General features: G+C 50.4%; 1 protein-coding gene across 3 annotated transcripts in view; it reads left to right on the top strand.

Annotated features, from left to right (window-relative positions):
* Window positions 1-16,101, top strand: part of ASTN2 (astrotactin 2) — a 335,047-nt gene that overhangs the window by 76,864 nt on the left and 242,082 nt on the right. For all 3 annotated transcript variants that reach the window (XR_014958795.1, XM_021551387.3, XM_085594033.1), the window contains one exon: window positions 10,503-10,887. Coding sequence is in view for 2 of the 3 variants with exons in the window: in XM_021551387.3 (XP_021407062.2) it covers window positions 10,503-10,887 (385 nt within the window). In the remaining variant the exon portion in view is untranslated. The remainder of the gene's footprint in view (window positions 1-10,502; window positions 10,888-16,101) is intronic.

The raw sequence follows: 16,101 nt of genomic DNA, 5'->3' as shown, positions 1-16,101 counted from the left end.
TTAGAAAATGGCAGTAGGATTGAGTCTTTGTTTTTCTCCGTTCACAATTTGGCTCAGCGGCTCTTAACCAAAAATACACCATTGGAAAAGTGGTTTTAGCTAGTCAACACTTCCCAACTGTGAGGAAAAAACTAGGGAGCGGAGATGGAGAATTCCAGCCCCTAGCTCCCCAGTTGTTGCCCCTTTTCTGAAACCTGGAGACTGAGGCTGTGCCACCAGGGCTGAGGTGGCATTAGTGGTGACGTGGGGCCTGGAAGGAATGAGGCTCACAGAAGGGTGGGATGGATTAGTGCCTCCCCTTGCTGCTGGCTGCCATCCCCATGGCTGGGTTCAGGTCTCTGAGCTCCCTGAGGACATCAAGGACTGAGCCTTGGAGTAGCTTCAGGAGCCTGGGTTAGTGGAGGATGCTTTGGTGGGGCTGCTGGGCTGGTTTGGGCTGAGGTGCAGAGCTCTGAGCTCAGCACCTTGCTGTTCCCAGTGCCTGTCCCAGGCTGTGCTGGGTGAGAGAACATTCCAGAAGGGAGAAGGATCAGGAAGGCAGATGGGCAGTAGAGTTAAACACTGGCTAATTACAGCCAGGGGAAGGGACAGGGCTGGAGAGCTGGGAACAGCCATGCCCGTGCCCAGGAAAGCTTCCAGGGGGATGAGGGAGATTTTGGGGTTGGAGGAGTATCTTTCCCTGCCCAGAGCCCTCTTGGAAGCCTGGGAGCAGTAATGGGGTCTCAGACTGGCTCTGGAGTGGCCATCCTCACCTGGTCCCTGCCTGCTGCCAGGGATGGAGCTGGGATCTGCTCCACAGTTATTCACAGATGCTGCAATTAGGCTGGAGACACAGTGTCAAAAACCTGTGTCAAAAACCTGACAGCAGCCCCGGTGTGTGCACGGGGAGGGGGTTATCAGCCTGTTATAATCCATTTACCCAGATAGCCCAGCTAATCAGCTTTCAGATGGGGAGAATTAATTGGTTTTGATTGGAGCACCAGGCACATTTAATTGAAATGAATATTTTCCCGCTTCCAAACAGGCACTTTCTCAGCTGCTGCTGCCTGGGGAGGGGAGGCTGCAGCCTTTCCACCACAACCCTCATGGTGTGGTGCAGCTGAGATGGGTGAAGCAGCTGGAAAAGCCATGCCCTGCAATCCTCACTCCATCTGTGAAGGAGCTCTCACTTCTCCATCCCTGCATCCCGCTCCAAACCCTCTGCTCCCAGCTGGGATGGAAAGAGCAAGTCTCAGATTGTCTCAGCCCCTCGTAGCACACCAGGGAGCTTGGCAGGTCATCTTGGTGGCACCCAGGTGGCATTGCTGCCATGCTGTCACCTCTGCTTTCCTCCTGTTGGCTTGGATGAAAAAAAAAAATAAATAAAAGTACTTGAATTTCAGGAGGTTGGAGATGTGGACTGTCCCCAGGGTGTGCAAAGCTCTTCAGAGCTGGGGGTTCAAAGGGCCCTTTGGAAGGTGCAAATCCATCTTCTCCCAGCCCAGTGGCAGGGTGCCCTGTCTCCTTTTCTTCCAGGAAAGAGTTCACTGGTCTCAACCTTCAAATAATAAGAAAAAAAAGTAAAATCTGGTGTATTCCCGTACTTTTATATTCCCAATTGATACAGCAAGAGGGCTGGGTGAAAAGGGAGCAGTTTCATCAAGATGTGCTGCAGAACAAAGAGGTTTGTGTGGACTCATGTGAGCAGTGTGTGTGGGAGCTGTAGAGCAGGAAAATCCATCCCCATGGGTTTGTTCTTCCACTCTGCTGAGCCCCGGGGTGGTTTGGAGGCATCACATGGAGAGCTGGATGAGGGAACGCTCAGTTCTTGTCAGGGAGATGAAAAAGCCCTGAAACACCGGATAAATTTTATCTGTGTGCAAGGTTCCAGTGAAGTTAATGGGAGTTAAGTGTGTGGTTAAGTGCTGTATTTAACTGGGCTCTTAAGAGCCTGCTGGGAATAGCTGTGGTATTTTGGGAGAGGAGGCTTGGCGGGTTCCTGAGGTCTTGGATCTTCTCTTTAAATCAAAGTCCTGTATTTCCCTGCTCTGTTCTACATGGGGGGGTCAGCACAGTTTTCAAATTTCTTATGAAATCATGAATGAAAATCGATAAAAATTAAGGTTTGGTTTGTTTTTTCCTTTGGTGCGTGATGCCCCAGGTACCAGTGGAGGCTCTGTGGTGTGTGATTCCTGTAGTGTGACTTATGCCAGAATTCCAAGGTAACTTCAGATGCCAAATGCCACATGGGGACATGCACAGAGGATTTATATCTGATATTATGTTCGAATACCCTCCCTCTCCTTCTGGAAAGCTGTGGTTTCTGTTCACTCAGCTGTGGATATTCATTATGCTGAAATGTTTGCACTTTAAATATGGTAAGGCAGTTTTTTTTTTTTTTTTGTGCATTGATGTTTCTGTGGTTTTTTTTTTTAACAAAGTAGGCTGGATTGTTAAAAAAAAAAAAAACAACCCAAAAAACCAAAAACAACTCCACAGCCAACAAAACAAGCTCTTTTCTTCATGTCTCTGTGTACAATAGCACTTTCCCATCATCTCCAAAATTTTTTGAGAAGTCCATAAATAAATGCTAAACCCCTTTTGCACTCTCTCTCCCATCTTCACTGTGGGTAGAGCAACCAGTGCAGAGGGGACCAGGTCCATCAGCGGGGCTTGGCTCTCTAGGAAGTCCCTGTACTGTGCTTGTGGTGAATTTTTGCACCTCTGCCACGTTTTCTGGACAAGTGGCCAGGGTCTGGCAGCCCCAAAATTGGGCTGGTTAATTGAGCAGAACGGGTGTTGTACCTTGTCCCTCTCAAGGGCTCGGGAGCTGCAGGCATGATGTGAGTCGTGTTCGTGTTCCCTCACCCAGAGATGTGCATCTCTTATTAGATTAATCTTTTTTCTAATATATGCAGAATATACAGTGGGAGCAGCATTAATTCGCACTAATGGTTGTGAGATCCACTGAGAATTAGCTGCATTTTTTGCAAATTAGTGAGGAAGCGGATAAACACAGTTATTAAAAAAACAAGCAAAGGTACTTTTGCAACAGCAGTACGTGTTTGTCATTTATCTGACAAGTGTTCTTTACTTTTAATTATATTTCATTACTTGCTAGCAAATACTGTGCTGGCGGATATTGTAATAATCCTCCTAATTTGAGACCTTGCTTCAGCATTTGCTAAACCTTTGTTTGGAAAGGGCTGGGTAGGTCAGGGATCCTGCAGTGGCTGTGACTTTGGGAGGTCCCATGGCAAGTGTCTTCCATCCCTGGAGGTGTTACTGGTGAATTCGGTGAAACCAGGCTTAGACTGAACCCTGGAGGGCTTCACTGCTGTTCACTCTCAGTTGGGAAGGTGTTGGGGCCACACACAGTCAGTTTGGGTGGGTTTCCCTGGCAGGAGCACTTTGCTGGGCTGTGACTGTGGAATGGGGGTGCTCCTCACCTGAGCTGGGCTCCCGTGGACAGTCAGGTTTGGGCTCTGTGCTGAGGATGCTGCAGGGAGGGACATCTTCCCTTTAGCCCCGTGTTTCTCTGGGAGATGCTTTTTGTGTTGCCACAGCCCTGGGCACTCTCAACCTGCATCACTGTCCTGGCTGGTGCAACCTCACCTGCACTGGGAGACACTTACTGTGGATGAGGTGGCCTCTTTCATTGAAAATCCAGGTCGTTTTTCCTTAATTCAAGTGGATTTTCCATCCTCTCTGGAACATGGATGACACAGTTCAGGCGTGGGCTGGAAATGAGTGGGATGAACACGTGCAGGGGTTTCTTGGCTTGGCGTGGAGCAGGACTGGGGCTCTGTAACTCAAACTCCTCGGGGGGAAGGAAAAGCTTTTGTTTTTGCCTCAGCTTTGTGCTCCCAGGCTGCCCACATTAGGAAAACATGAGCGCAAGCGCAGCAAACCTTATGAATTTTAAAATCTTCCCTCTCTGAGGGCAGGCTCTGGGTTAGCAGGTCAGCCCATTTAGGTGAACCGTTTAGCGCGCATTAAAATCACAATTTATGCAATCTGCGCCCCGGCTTTAAAAAGAGCCAGCAATCAGGTACTTAATAAAATCACCTCCAGCCCTCCTCTTTCAGCTTGCTGCAAATAAATGCCTTTTTTTTACATAATAAAAATGGATTAGGAGTCATTTTGAATTGTTATCCTAGCGAGATGTGCAGTTCGGGACACGCAGCACGTTGGCTGTGATTGAGGGTTGTGTGTTTTGGTGCTTGCACACAGCCGGTGCCTGGGAGACCTTTCAAATAAACATTTACTGGAACATCACATTGCATGTCTGAGCAGCACAGAAAGGCTGATTGGCAGGTTCACTCCTTCTTTTGTTTCCCTTCTTGGATGAAACAGCAAAACAAAACTGAGCGTGGCTTAAAAACAAAAAATTATATGAAAATGTGACTTGTCTGACTTGTTCTTTTTTTTTTATTATTATTTATTATGGAAGAGTCAGAGATTTTAAAGTTATGGTTCCCACAGCAACTGTAACTCTCATTGCTTGTGTGTGTGTTGTACTTTCCAGGAGTGTATATACTGAGAAATTTATGCCCTGTGTGTGGCTGTACAGCATGGTGGGAGGAGCTGCATGGTCTGGATGGAGCCATCCTGGGGGAACCTTCCTCTTAAACCCCTGGGCCACATCCTGTGCTCCTGGCACCCATTCAGAGAGGGTGGTTCAGGGGTGCTGTCACCTCTGGTGATACAGCTGTGATAACAACACCCCCAGAGAACAGTGCCCCAGCCATCCCTGTGGCTCAGTGAGGTACTGAGCTGTGGAAAGAAGGGAAAAAAGAGATGTAATACAGCTCTCTTTGGGCTGCAATTCAAGGAGCTGTCCCTGCTCAGCAAAGCACCGAGGCGTGTGCTCTAGGCTAATGGACTGTAATGGGAATTAAATACATTTTTAAAGTTGAGTGTGTGGTTAGGCACCTTGGTGAAGCTGTGCTTGAACGGGGATTTGAAATGTACAGGGAGAAAATGTGGGGTTTTAGGAGCTTTGCCCTGTGTATCATCTTTTTCTGTTGGAGAGAGGTGGGGTTGACTGGTCTGGAGCCAGGACTGGATCCAGATCTCTTTGGAGTATATATATATGTATATATTTTAATCCTGGTGTTTGTCTCTTCCTCTCTAGCCTTCATGCTGGCTTGCTGTCTGTCCTTGGTCTCATGCCCACACTCTGCCTCAGTTTCCCTGCCTGGTGCCCGCTCATCCATGGGCTCATCACTGGCTCCACAGCACATGGGGGTTTTGGTACTTTGTGTGTCTGGGTTGCCTGGGAGGGCATGAAGTGCCCCAGATGAGAGATGAGATGCTGTGGAGCTGAACTGTGGGAAAGCCAAAACTGGGGTGAGGGGAATTCAAGAAAGGACCATGGGATCATCTGCTGTTCCCTCAGAGCTGCACAGGGTGCAAGAATGCCCTGAGGCCTCTATTTCTCATTTGAAATAAAGTATGACTTTTCAAAAAGCATCCAGGCTTGATTAAAAAAAAAATTAAAATTGACAATGATGGATAATCCACTACACCCCTTGGTAAATTGTCCTAGTGTTTAATTACCTTTACAGCAAGAAAGGGAAGAAAGGAAAAGTACACAGTATGAAGAGCCCCGAGGGTTGTGTGGTTATTGCTGGTACCTGATTGCTCACCTTACTTTACCTGCTGGGATGGTGCAGGGGTTGTGATGCTCCAGCCCTGGGGGCTCGTTCAGCCCATGGGGCATCCTTGAGCAGTCCTGGGGGATTGTCCTTGGACCTGTGTCTGGGGCTGTGAGAGCCCTGCTTCATCCAGCAGCAGCTCAGGAGCCACGGGGCTGGTTGCCAGCCCAATGTTGGACAGTAAATAGCTTCAAGTTAGGAAAGAAAGAGGGATATTCTTGCCTGAGGACAAAAATTTGCATTGGTGTTGGGAGGAAGGGGCCCAGGTCAGCACCAACTTGAGTGCTGTGCTGTTTAGCACTGGGTTTGCTTTGACCTACACAAGGGATGCTGTGGTATAAGAGGTCTGCCCAGCCCAAATTATCCCCTCCAGCCTGGGCTTTTCTCCTGTATTTCAGCCCTTTTGGTGTGGCAGCTGGAAGACTGTCAGGGCTTGATTTCTGAGCAGCTGGGCTGTCCCTGTGTCACTGCAAGGCTGCAGGGATGGGGGATTCCTGCAAGGGATCACACCACATCCCAGTGCTGTGGGGAGCAGAGCTGGAAAGGCAAGAGGCTGTTGCAAGGAAGTTTGTCTGGACTCCAGAGGAGCAGTGGGACTCCCTTGTCTTTCACTGGCTTGGCAGGGCAGCGTGGGGGTTGTGTTCAAAGCAGCAATGTGTCCTCTTGCTGCCCAGAAATTGCTCAGCATCTCAGAGACTCCTGCAGAGTGATGACCCTCCAATCCACCAGCTTGGCAGCCTTCATAATTTATGTGAGGCTCCAATCTCTTCAGTGTGGCCTCTCCCATTGATTTTCCTGCTGAGCTTCAAGTAACTCCCAGACTTGATGCTCCTCAGCTTCAGCTGAGCTTTGCTGTGGTGCCACAAGCCCTGCAGTTCTTTCCACATGTGGGTTGTTCCCACCATCCCTCTTCTCCCCCATCTTCCTTCTCCCATTCCTTCTCCTCTCCTGTGGGTCTTGGTGCTGGTGGCCCCTGCTGGGCCGGCCCAGGGCAGCAGGAGCATGACAGGAAGGACATTAGGTGGGAGAATATGCATGTTCACAGCTCAGAGGATTAAAGGCCCGTGTTCTTATCACTGCAGAACAGAGTATTATAAATCCAGCCTTAGAATACCAAATCCCCACGCGGCTCGGCCATTGTTTGGGAATATTAAAAAGCTCGGAGACAGAAATAATCAGTTTCCGAATGACACGTTGTCAAATAAAACATTTCTCATATTATCCCTTCTTTCCCCTTTCTCTCTCCCGCTCCCTCAGTTGGATAATTTAACATAAAAAATAGATTAAAATGAGGCTGGTTTGAATGCCTCCTAAGTTTGACTTTTTTTTTCCCCCTTTTCCCCAGGAAGCTCTCCAGGCATGGTGTTGTTAAACAAGCAGCTGCCAGCACGGGGTCAGGGACAAAAGGAGCACGTTGGAATTGAGCTGCCTGTGAGGAGCCCATGGTGCTCACCCAGGGGGCTGGCACGGGCACCTCCAGCCTTTCCCAGGGGCCACTGTCCCAGTGACTGGCAGAGCAGAGATCTCTGGCTCATCCCCAAAGGATGTGGGAGCTGTAGCTGGGCTGGGAGCCCTTGGCTTCCTTGAGTCAGTGCTGTCATTCTTGAGTCAGAGGGGGAATGGCACACCAGGAACATCTGTGCCTTCATGCCTTCTTGTGGGTTCTCTAAGCAGAGAGATCTTCATTTAATATGCCAACAGGTTTGTTGTCTCCAGGACATTCCCCAGGGGCAGATATAAGGTGAGCCCAGCCAGGAAGGTTCACAGTCCCAGGCCTGCCATGGGTACCTAAAACCCTTCCTTGTGTCCAGCTGGCACAGCTGCTCCTCCTGCAAGGCTTTTTCTGTCACTCTGACCTTTTCTGAGCATATGGGATGTCTCTGGCTCTGCTTTTCCACGGAGAGTGAGTGCCTGTGTGCCCATGGATGCAGAGTGCTCTGCCCTGCAGCCCCTTTCCAGTGGCAGAGTGCACAAAGGAGTGAGTGATACCCAGCTGGGCAGCTCAGGAATTTGGTGGTAAAGGCCTTGGAGAAGATTTTTTTCACAGCAGTCACATCCAGGAGTGTTGTTCTGAAGCCCTTCAGAGGGGCCACGAGACCCCTTTCTTTGCTGTAAAGATGCTGGCACATGAGCCAGCCTGGTTTTGCAGTGAGATTTGTTGTGTTGAAGTTTGTGGCCCTGCTGTGTCCTTGTCACCTGGCCTGGCCTCCCTCCTGGTGTGCCATGGTTTCTGTCCTGCTGTAGTAAAATTGCAGTGAACCCCGGATGTGTGAAGAACTGATGATGTCTGGTTCCAGATCAGAAGGCTTTATTAAAACTATACTGTATTACATTAATACACTATTTAAAGAGATACTATCCTATTCTACATACTCACTTCTTACTTACCTAACTACAAACTCGTGACTCTCTGCTGAGAGCCCAGCACAGCTGGATCCATTGGTCACTGACCCCAAACAACTTCACCAGAATCCAGCCCAGCCATCACTGCAGGTGAACAATCTCCACACCACATTCCACATGGGCAAAACAAAGGAGCGGAAATAAAGATTGTTTTCTCCTCTCTGTGGTTCTCCAAGGAATCCTGAGAGACAGAGTTATGTCTCTCTGTGCAGAGATGGTGAATGTCACATCCTGCAAAGTGGGTGTCTGAGGAAATGCCAGGGGGTGTCAGTGGCTCAGGCCAGGGAGCTCCTGTGGTGCTCTGAGGTGTCCATGCTCAGGAACTGTGCAAATCCAAGGAAACTCATGTCTGCTCTCCCAGGCTGAAGTGTCCATGCTGGTTCTTGTTTCTGAGCATGGAAGGCCATGGTGGGTTTTCATCCCTCTGGTCCTTGAAGTGCCCTGGTACTGCAGAGCATAACCTGGGCAGGTCACCAAGCCCTGCCCCTCTGCCCTGCAGGGATCCCTGAGCATCTCCTGGGCAGCAGAACACCTTTCCTGATGGTGCACAAATTGGGGAACTCAAGCTGAGCCATGTCCTGAACCCGAGTCCTGCATGTGTTAGGAAAATGTGGCAGGAGAGGAGGGGATCCTGATGTGAGGTGTGCTGTGCTGGGCCCCTCCTGTGAGGCAGCTCATCCTGTGACCTGTGCTTTCCACTGCCACCTCCTACAGCTGCTCTGTTCAGGAGTCAGAGCCGTGCTCCAGGTGCAGCCTGGTGCTTTGTTTGGAATGCAGAGGGAATGTTTCCAGCCTCTGCTGTGCCACAGAGCTCGGTGCAGCTCCAGGTGCCCAAGGAACGCCTGCCCTGCCCTGGCTGTTCCTGTCATGCTGCAAAGCCCTGGTTACTCGTGCTGCTCCTGATTTACATGCCCTGCCTTGCTTGTCTGCCACGGGATAAAATTGGTCTGATGCTGCAGAGATTAAGAAGCTGGGAGCTGGCACAGGCACAGCTCTTGTGTGTGTAGGGATGAATTTAACTTCCAGAGCAGCCAGAGGCAGGGCTGGCTCCCTTTGATACTCTAGCCAGGCTCCCTTGAGAGGATGTGCTACTTCCATGTACATATAGATATTTGGAAGTTTAGTTTTTTTGGTAAAGATTTTTATTTTCAATATGGATGTTGCTGAGAGCTGTGTTGAATAAAATTTGGAGGAGGGGAAAAACAAGAGCTGAGAAGAAAAGGTCTGAGTCTGGAATATGTTGTGCTGTGCCCCAGCTCTGCAGCTGATCTTGAAACCACAGGGAAATCAAACCAGAAATATTGGAGCTGGGGTAACAATGCCTTGGGAGCATTGCCTGTGAGGGGCCATTTGTTGCACCATCATTTTTGGGAGGTGTGTGTCTCTGCTAAGGCTTTATTGCTGCTGGGTGACAGTTGGGTAGTTTTAATGAGTTTTTTTCTCCTAAGTGGTGGACTGTGATTATCCCCATTCCCCTTCTCCCCCTGTGTAGGGGGCCTGGGGGTCCCAAAGAGTGAGGTGGAGAGAACAAAGTCCCTGGGAGAAAGGTCAGAATTTAGCTGGAGGTATCACTGTGCTATTCCCAGCTGAAGACCATCCCTGGCATCCTCATCTACCTGCCCATGACCTCACACCTGAGAGGTGGCTGCTCCAGGAATCCCCTGTGTGTGGTTTGGGGGCTGTTGCTGGAAGGGTGCTCTGGGAGTTTGCTCAGAGGGTGGTGAAGCACTGGAACAGATTGTCCAGGGAAGCTGTGGGTGCACCATCCCTGGAAGTGTTCGAGTTTGGATAGGGGTGAAGCAACCTTGCCCTAGTGGATGTTGTCCAGTTCTGGCCCCTCAGTTTGGGAAGGATGTTGGGATGCTGGACCGTGTCCAGAGGAGGCAACGAGTCTGGAGAGGGGCTAGGAACACAAACCCTGTGAGGAACCACTGAGGGAGCTGGGGGTGCTCAGCCTGGAGAAAAGGAGACTCAGGGGTGACCTTGTCACTCTGTGCAGCTCCTGAAAGGTGGCTGTGCTCAGCTGGGGCTGGGCTCTTTCTCCAGGAACTGACAGAACCAGAGCACACAGCCTCAGGCTGCACCAAGGGAAATTTAGGTTGGATAATAGGAAAAAGTTTTTTACAGAAAGAGTGATAAAGTTCTGGAATGGCTGCCCGGGGAGGTGGTGGAGTCACCATCCCTGGGTGTGTTTAACAAAGCCTGGATGTGGCACTGGGTGCCAGGGTTGAGTTGAGGGGTTGGGGCTGGGTTGGACTTGATGATCTTGAAGGTCTCTTCCAAGCCAGTGTTTCTGTGAATTCTGTGTCCGTGCCCATGGCGGGGGGTTGGAATGAGATGGGCTTTAGGATCTCATCCCCCCATCATTCCGTGATTCTGTGGACCCTGCAGCACCTCGTCACCCCTCCCTGGACCCCGTGCCCCCTGACAGTGCCCTGTGCTCTCTCTCTCTCTCTGCAGGGTGGGCTGATCGCGCTGCTGCTGCTGCTGCTGGTGTTCATGGTGGCCCTGTACGCCCAGCGGCGCTGGCACAAGCGGCGCCGCATCCCGCAGAAGAGCGCCAGCACCGAGGCCACGCACGAGATCCACTACATCCCCTCGGTGCTGCTGGGCCCCCAGGCCCGCGAGACCTTCCGCAACTCCCGCCTGCAGGCCCACAACTCCGTCATTGGGGTGCCCATCCGCGAGACCCCCATCCTGGACGACTACGAGGACGAGGAGGAGGAGGAGACGCCGCGGCGGGCAGAGCCCAGCGCCAGGGAGGATGAGTTTGGCAGCCAGGTGACAAGGACGCTGGAGAGCCTGGGCCGGGGTGGGGAGGAGAAACCTGACTACGAGAAGAAAGGTTTGTGGCTTTTCTCTCCCTCTCTCCTCTGCTGGGGAGCGGCGCGTTCCCCAGGGTATTTCTGCTAACGCGTACTTGATTGCTTGCATTTCTAAAACCTGTCTCTCAGAAGCTGCTACACCCACCTCTGCTTATTGAAATGTTATTATGAGCCATTTAATATTGTTCGCCTGCAATGCACAGTAAAATGCATTTGAATAAACAAAAGCAAAGCACATTAGTGCTGTGAGTGACTCCAGCTGGAGCAAGGAAGGGATGTGCTGGCTTGCTCCGTGCAGGGAAGGGATTTTGGGGTGGTGCTGAACCATCCTTCCTTTCCCGTGTGGGCTTTCCAGGCAGGGGTGTGGACAGGGACTCCTTTTGGCTCCATGGAGGAGCCAGGGATAGCCTAGGTGATGCAGTGTGTCTGGAAAGCAGCTCCCTGCCCTTGTGGTGGTCATAAGTGGTGGCTGAGGTAATTTTTCTTTCACCTTTAAAATGCTCTTTACTCTTTCCCCTTTTAAACAAGGCTGTGATGATTGTCATGGGTATTTTTGCTCAGGCAGATTTGGAGGTGCCCAGGGGTCAATCTGCCATCCTCGAGTGCTGCTCTGAGCATCCTTGTTGGCATCTCTTGGTGTGTGTCTGGTTGTTACCAGCCCATGGGGTTAAGAGATGTCTCCTCAGCCCTCTGCTCAGTGAGAATGAACAAATGAAAGCCTTCATATCTCATAACCAAGCTATCTTCTTTCTTCTTTCATATTCTTTTCTTTGTTTTGCTTTTCTATAAATTATTTAGAGTTGTGCGAGTGGGGAAGACAGCAGTAACTGCATTTCAGTGCTCTTCAAAACAAAACAGCAAACAAGATCTAGCACAGAATATTAAACTATCCAGGGGCTTCAGGAACTGACAATAACAAACTTACATGACTGAACCCTCTGCCCCAAGCTGGAAGCTGCCTGGTGGATACCTGAGCTGGGAGAGATGTTCCCAAATGCTCCCACCAGCTCTGCTTGTGATGCTGTCAGACTTTGTGCCTTGGATTGAGGCAGGTTTATACCTTGCCTAGTCTGATCCTTCCAGACTGTGCCAGTTCACCATATGCCTCCTCCCAGATGGGCACTTTTCCCTCTTGGATGAGGCTCTGCTCAAGGAGCCAAACTGTGGTTTGTGCTGCTTCCTCCTCCCTGCTGAAGCTGCTCAGAGCCTGGATTGCCCAGGATGAGGTGCCTGTGGTTCAGATTTAGGGTTTCTAGACTGCAGATATGAATAGATGTGCCGTGGGCTTTCCACTCTGACCTGGTGGCACAGACAGGGGAAGCGTGGTGACTCAGAATGCTGCTGGCAGGTGCTTTGGCCTGCTCACGAGCAGCAGTCACAGCCAGATCCCTGTGGGATGGGCATGTGGGCTGGAGAAGCTGCAGCTGGTGTGAGCAGACACCTGGTACCTGGATCTCGGGGTCAGCCTGTTGGGTCCCCAAGAGTGTAAAAGTCATTGTTTCCCAGCCTGTGCAGCCAAAGAAGAAATCTAAAATGCATAGGATTGACTTCTCAAGGTTGTTTATTTTTTCTTATCTAGAACATTCTTTCTCTGACCTGCTGAGGTCTGTCTAGAAAGGAAGCCATGGCAATCTGCCACTCGCCTCAGGGGGAGTTTACATTATATACTCAAAATTACGTGTACTATGTTTACAATAATGTGCCAATATCTTATCATCCATGCTAGAAAGTGAGTCTCTACCCTAAACCAATAGAAAAGTGTCACCATCACACCAAGACATGGAGGGCAAGAAGGAGAAGAAGGTCAGGACTCGCCCAAATTCCTCCATCTTTATCCCCTGAACTCCATTCTAAAAACCCCAAATTTCTACTTTTCCACCCTGTGTTAATACAAATATCACACTACTCAAACCCTTGTGGCTTGTAATTCCTCACACAGAGTTGGCAGTTTTTTCCACAGGCTAAAATGGAAGCCACAGGTGTTTTTGACTTTGTGCCAAGGTCTCTGATACCTCTGCCAGGGTCTCAAGACAGCCAGGGCAGCCAGAGGGATGTGCTGGACACCTGGAGATCCCCAGGGACTGGGAGCCAGCTGTGCTTGGGCATGGCTTTACAGCTGGATTGAAGGTGGAGGCACTAAGGGACGCCCAGCTGGAGCGTGGCTGTATTGCCACAATGAGATCAGCCTTTCCTTGGTGCCCAGCTGGCACTGCCAGGTTTCACTGTGGTCACTGGGGATGGGTGTGGAGCTGTGCCTGCATCCCAGGGAATCCAGCATCTCCCTTGGGAAAAGCTCTCCTCGCTGCTCTTGCTGAGCTGCCTTGTGATAAGGCATCAGCTGGGATTTGTCAGCGGGCTCCAAACGGTCTCGTCGCAGGGGCTGTCATCAGAGGCTCTTTCAAGTGTCACTTCCCAGCATTAATTACCAGGGATGGCAAATCCGGGGGAGAAGGAGCAGTTCTGCTCACCCTCCACCTGCCTGAGCGGGGCACTGCCTGATTTGCAGGTGCTGGGCTGTTCACTTCCCATCGCTGGGAGTTGCACGCCCCACGCTTGGTGCCTGCTGGGACAGTTTTTCTTTCTGTGAGGAAGACTGTGGGTTTTTTTTATTCACCACTTCTGCATGTATCTAGTCAGGGAATCAGGCAGGGAATTGCTCTGGATGGCTCTGCTCCATGCAGTCCCTGCCCAGGAGGCCTGAGCAGCACAAATGTTTTGCAGATCACAGCTCAGCAAGCCAAACTTTCCTCCCCAGCTCAGGCAGTGATGTGGATGGGAGGGATGCTCCCGTGTGGTGCCAGAGCATCTGAAGTGAATCCCAGCACAAACAAAACACAGGAGTGATGTGCTGAATAATGACATCTAGCAACAAGCGTGTCTGAGTGATAAAGTTAATGAAATTACAGGTTCTGACCTGATACCAGGCTCTGCTGTGGGGAGATAAACAGCAGGGCAAAGATGAGATGTTTATTTCTCCCTAGCTGCAGTTGTAATCTGGATTCACTGTGCAGGGCCATTAATGTTATTACTGTTATGCAAAATCATTTTTGACTTGGGGGGGAAAAAAAAAAGGAGCAAAGAAAGAAAAATCTCCCAACTGCCTAGAAAATGTAAAGCTGACAAAATTAGAATTGCAGCAGGAGCACAAGCTGACCTGGTGACATTGTACAGAGCCCAGATGAATTTAGACAGGAGAAAAATCCAAGGCGGTTTAGGAAGAAAAGTAGAATTTTTTTTTTTTTTTTTTTTTTTTTTTTTTTTTTTTTTTATTAAGAATAAAATGAAATGGAGCGAGGCAGGAAGCGATAGCCAGGCTGTCCTAATTATCAAGCAGGATCCCTTGAGCTGGGATGGAGCAGGGTTTGGGTTCTCTCTGGCAATTTAAAGGTCTCTAGGGTTTTGTGCTCAGTGGGTGTGCATGGTGCCAAGTGGGCTCTGCTGGTGTGGGGTGCAGTTTCAGGGGTCTTGGTCTTTGCTGGGGAGACCCTCCCTCTCTGAACGCAGTCCCAGTATGTACATGGGGCTCAGTGATTATGGGAATTTGGGTACATTTGTGCAGGTGTTGTCACTTCCTCACCGCCTCTGGCCTCACTTCATTGTGGAGTTTCCAGTCCCTGCTCCTCAGGAGTTCTGCTCTCCTGCTTTTCCCAAGCAGATGGCCTCAAGCTCCATCCCTTTGGGAATTCCTCACGTGCTTTTCTCATGTAATATACACAGCTCTCATCCTCGCAGACACAGCTTCATCCCACAGCAGCAGGAGTCCTTTGCTTTTGTCCATCAGGTCCTGTTTTGGGGGACTTTGGGTCCCAGTCCATTGTAGGTGGCACTGCTGCATCCCTGTCTGGGATGCACTGGATACACAGTGGTGGAGTTGGTAAACAAAGGTAAAGTCCAGCAAACTCAGGATGGGATTACACAAGTTCCTCAGAGGGATTTTGCCAAACCAAATCTCCTAAGGATCAGCTAGAAATAGAACTTCTGCCTGGTGAAAACTGAGGAGAAATCAGACTTGAAAATCGACTATCTGCAATTCCACTCCTGCAACAAAGGACCCATCTTTATTTCTCAGCTTCTTTTATGTTCAAAAAAAGCACATTTCAAGTAGGCCTTTGTGCTGGCTTCACAGGCTCTGCAGTCTGGGTATGGCCTCCAAGTCTAGACAGGAGACAGGACTTATTACTGATGGTTCCAATGATTAATACCATGGGCATATCAAAGGTGTGGTTGAGCACTCATCTTGAATTCCTCTCCTGGACTTACTTCTCCCCTGCTGTGTTGGCTCAGGTAAACCTCTGAGGTTTCTCTTACTTGATCCATGGATGCTTTTCTCAGCAGTGAGATGCTTTTGAGCATTCCTGAAAGATGGTCTGGCTGCTAGAGTGCACCTGGAGATGTGGATCCAGCTCCACTCTGCCACTGGCTGCTCTGATAGCCCTGGTCATGCCATTTAATGCTTCAGTCCTCATCCGGGGGTTGCAGAGGGAACCAAGCCAGACAGATACAAAGCAGCATAAAGAAATATTGGGAAGTGCTGATGTCAGGGCTTGTGGTCCCTCCAGCCTCCCAGACAAGCTGCTCTGGGTGGTGCAGCCCAGGAGAACTGGGAGAAGGGATTTAGGCAGGGGAGACAAATGGCTTTGAGGTGACAGCAAAAAGCAGGGGAAGGATCCTGATGATGGCAAGAGAGAGCTTCCTGTGCCCCTCACCAGCATTGCAGAAGCTGTTCTGGTGGCCACATCTCAGACTTGTTTTTCCTGCTGGTGGAATCTCCTCCGGGGAGAGGTAGGGCAGTGCTCTGCTGGAGGACAGGGTGTTGGGGCTGTGGAAAGGGACATTTTGGGGGCTGACCTGTGCAAGAGGAGGGCAGGTAGTCAAACTGTTCCCTGGAGCTGCCATTCATTGCAAATACCTGAGCTCTGCAGATAGATCTCAGCTCTGCACTACCTCCAGTGCCTTGGAGATGAGATTTAGAGATGGGTGTGAGCTGGGGGCGACGCCCTCACAGTGGACAGGTGATGGTGCTGCTCTCCACGCTGGAGAAGGGAGAGCACTTAGGCAACAGGAACTAGATGTCTGGCCTAATAATCATGTCCTTATTGTCTCTGAGAGGATGCTGGTGCCTGGCTGGGCTGATGGCTGTGCCAAGGTGTGCCATCCCTGGTGCCCGCGCTGCGGCTTGGAGCCACCGTCTGCTGCTGCTGTTGGCTCGAGGAGTCAGCTGCAGTTCCACCCTG

This window comes from Lonchura striata, chromosome 17 (genome assembly GCF_050655825.1).
Source record: "Lonchura striata isolate lonStrDom1 chromosome 17, ASM5065582v1, whole genome shotgun sequence".
NCBI lineage: Eukaryota > Metazoa > Chordata > Aves > Passeriformes > Estrildidae > Lonchura > Lonchura striata.
The sequence above is the reverse complement of the archived record's forward strand: the minus strand, read 5'-3'. Positions and strand labels throughout refer to the sequence as shown.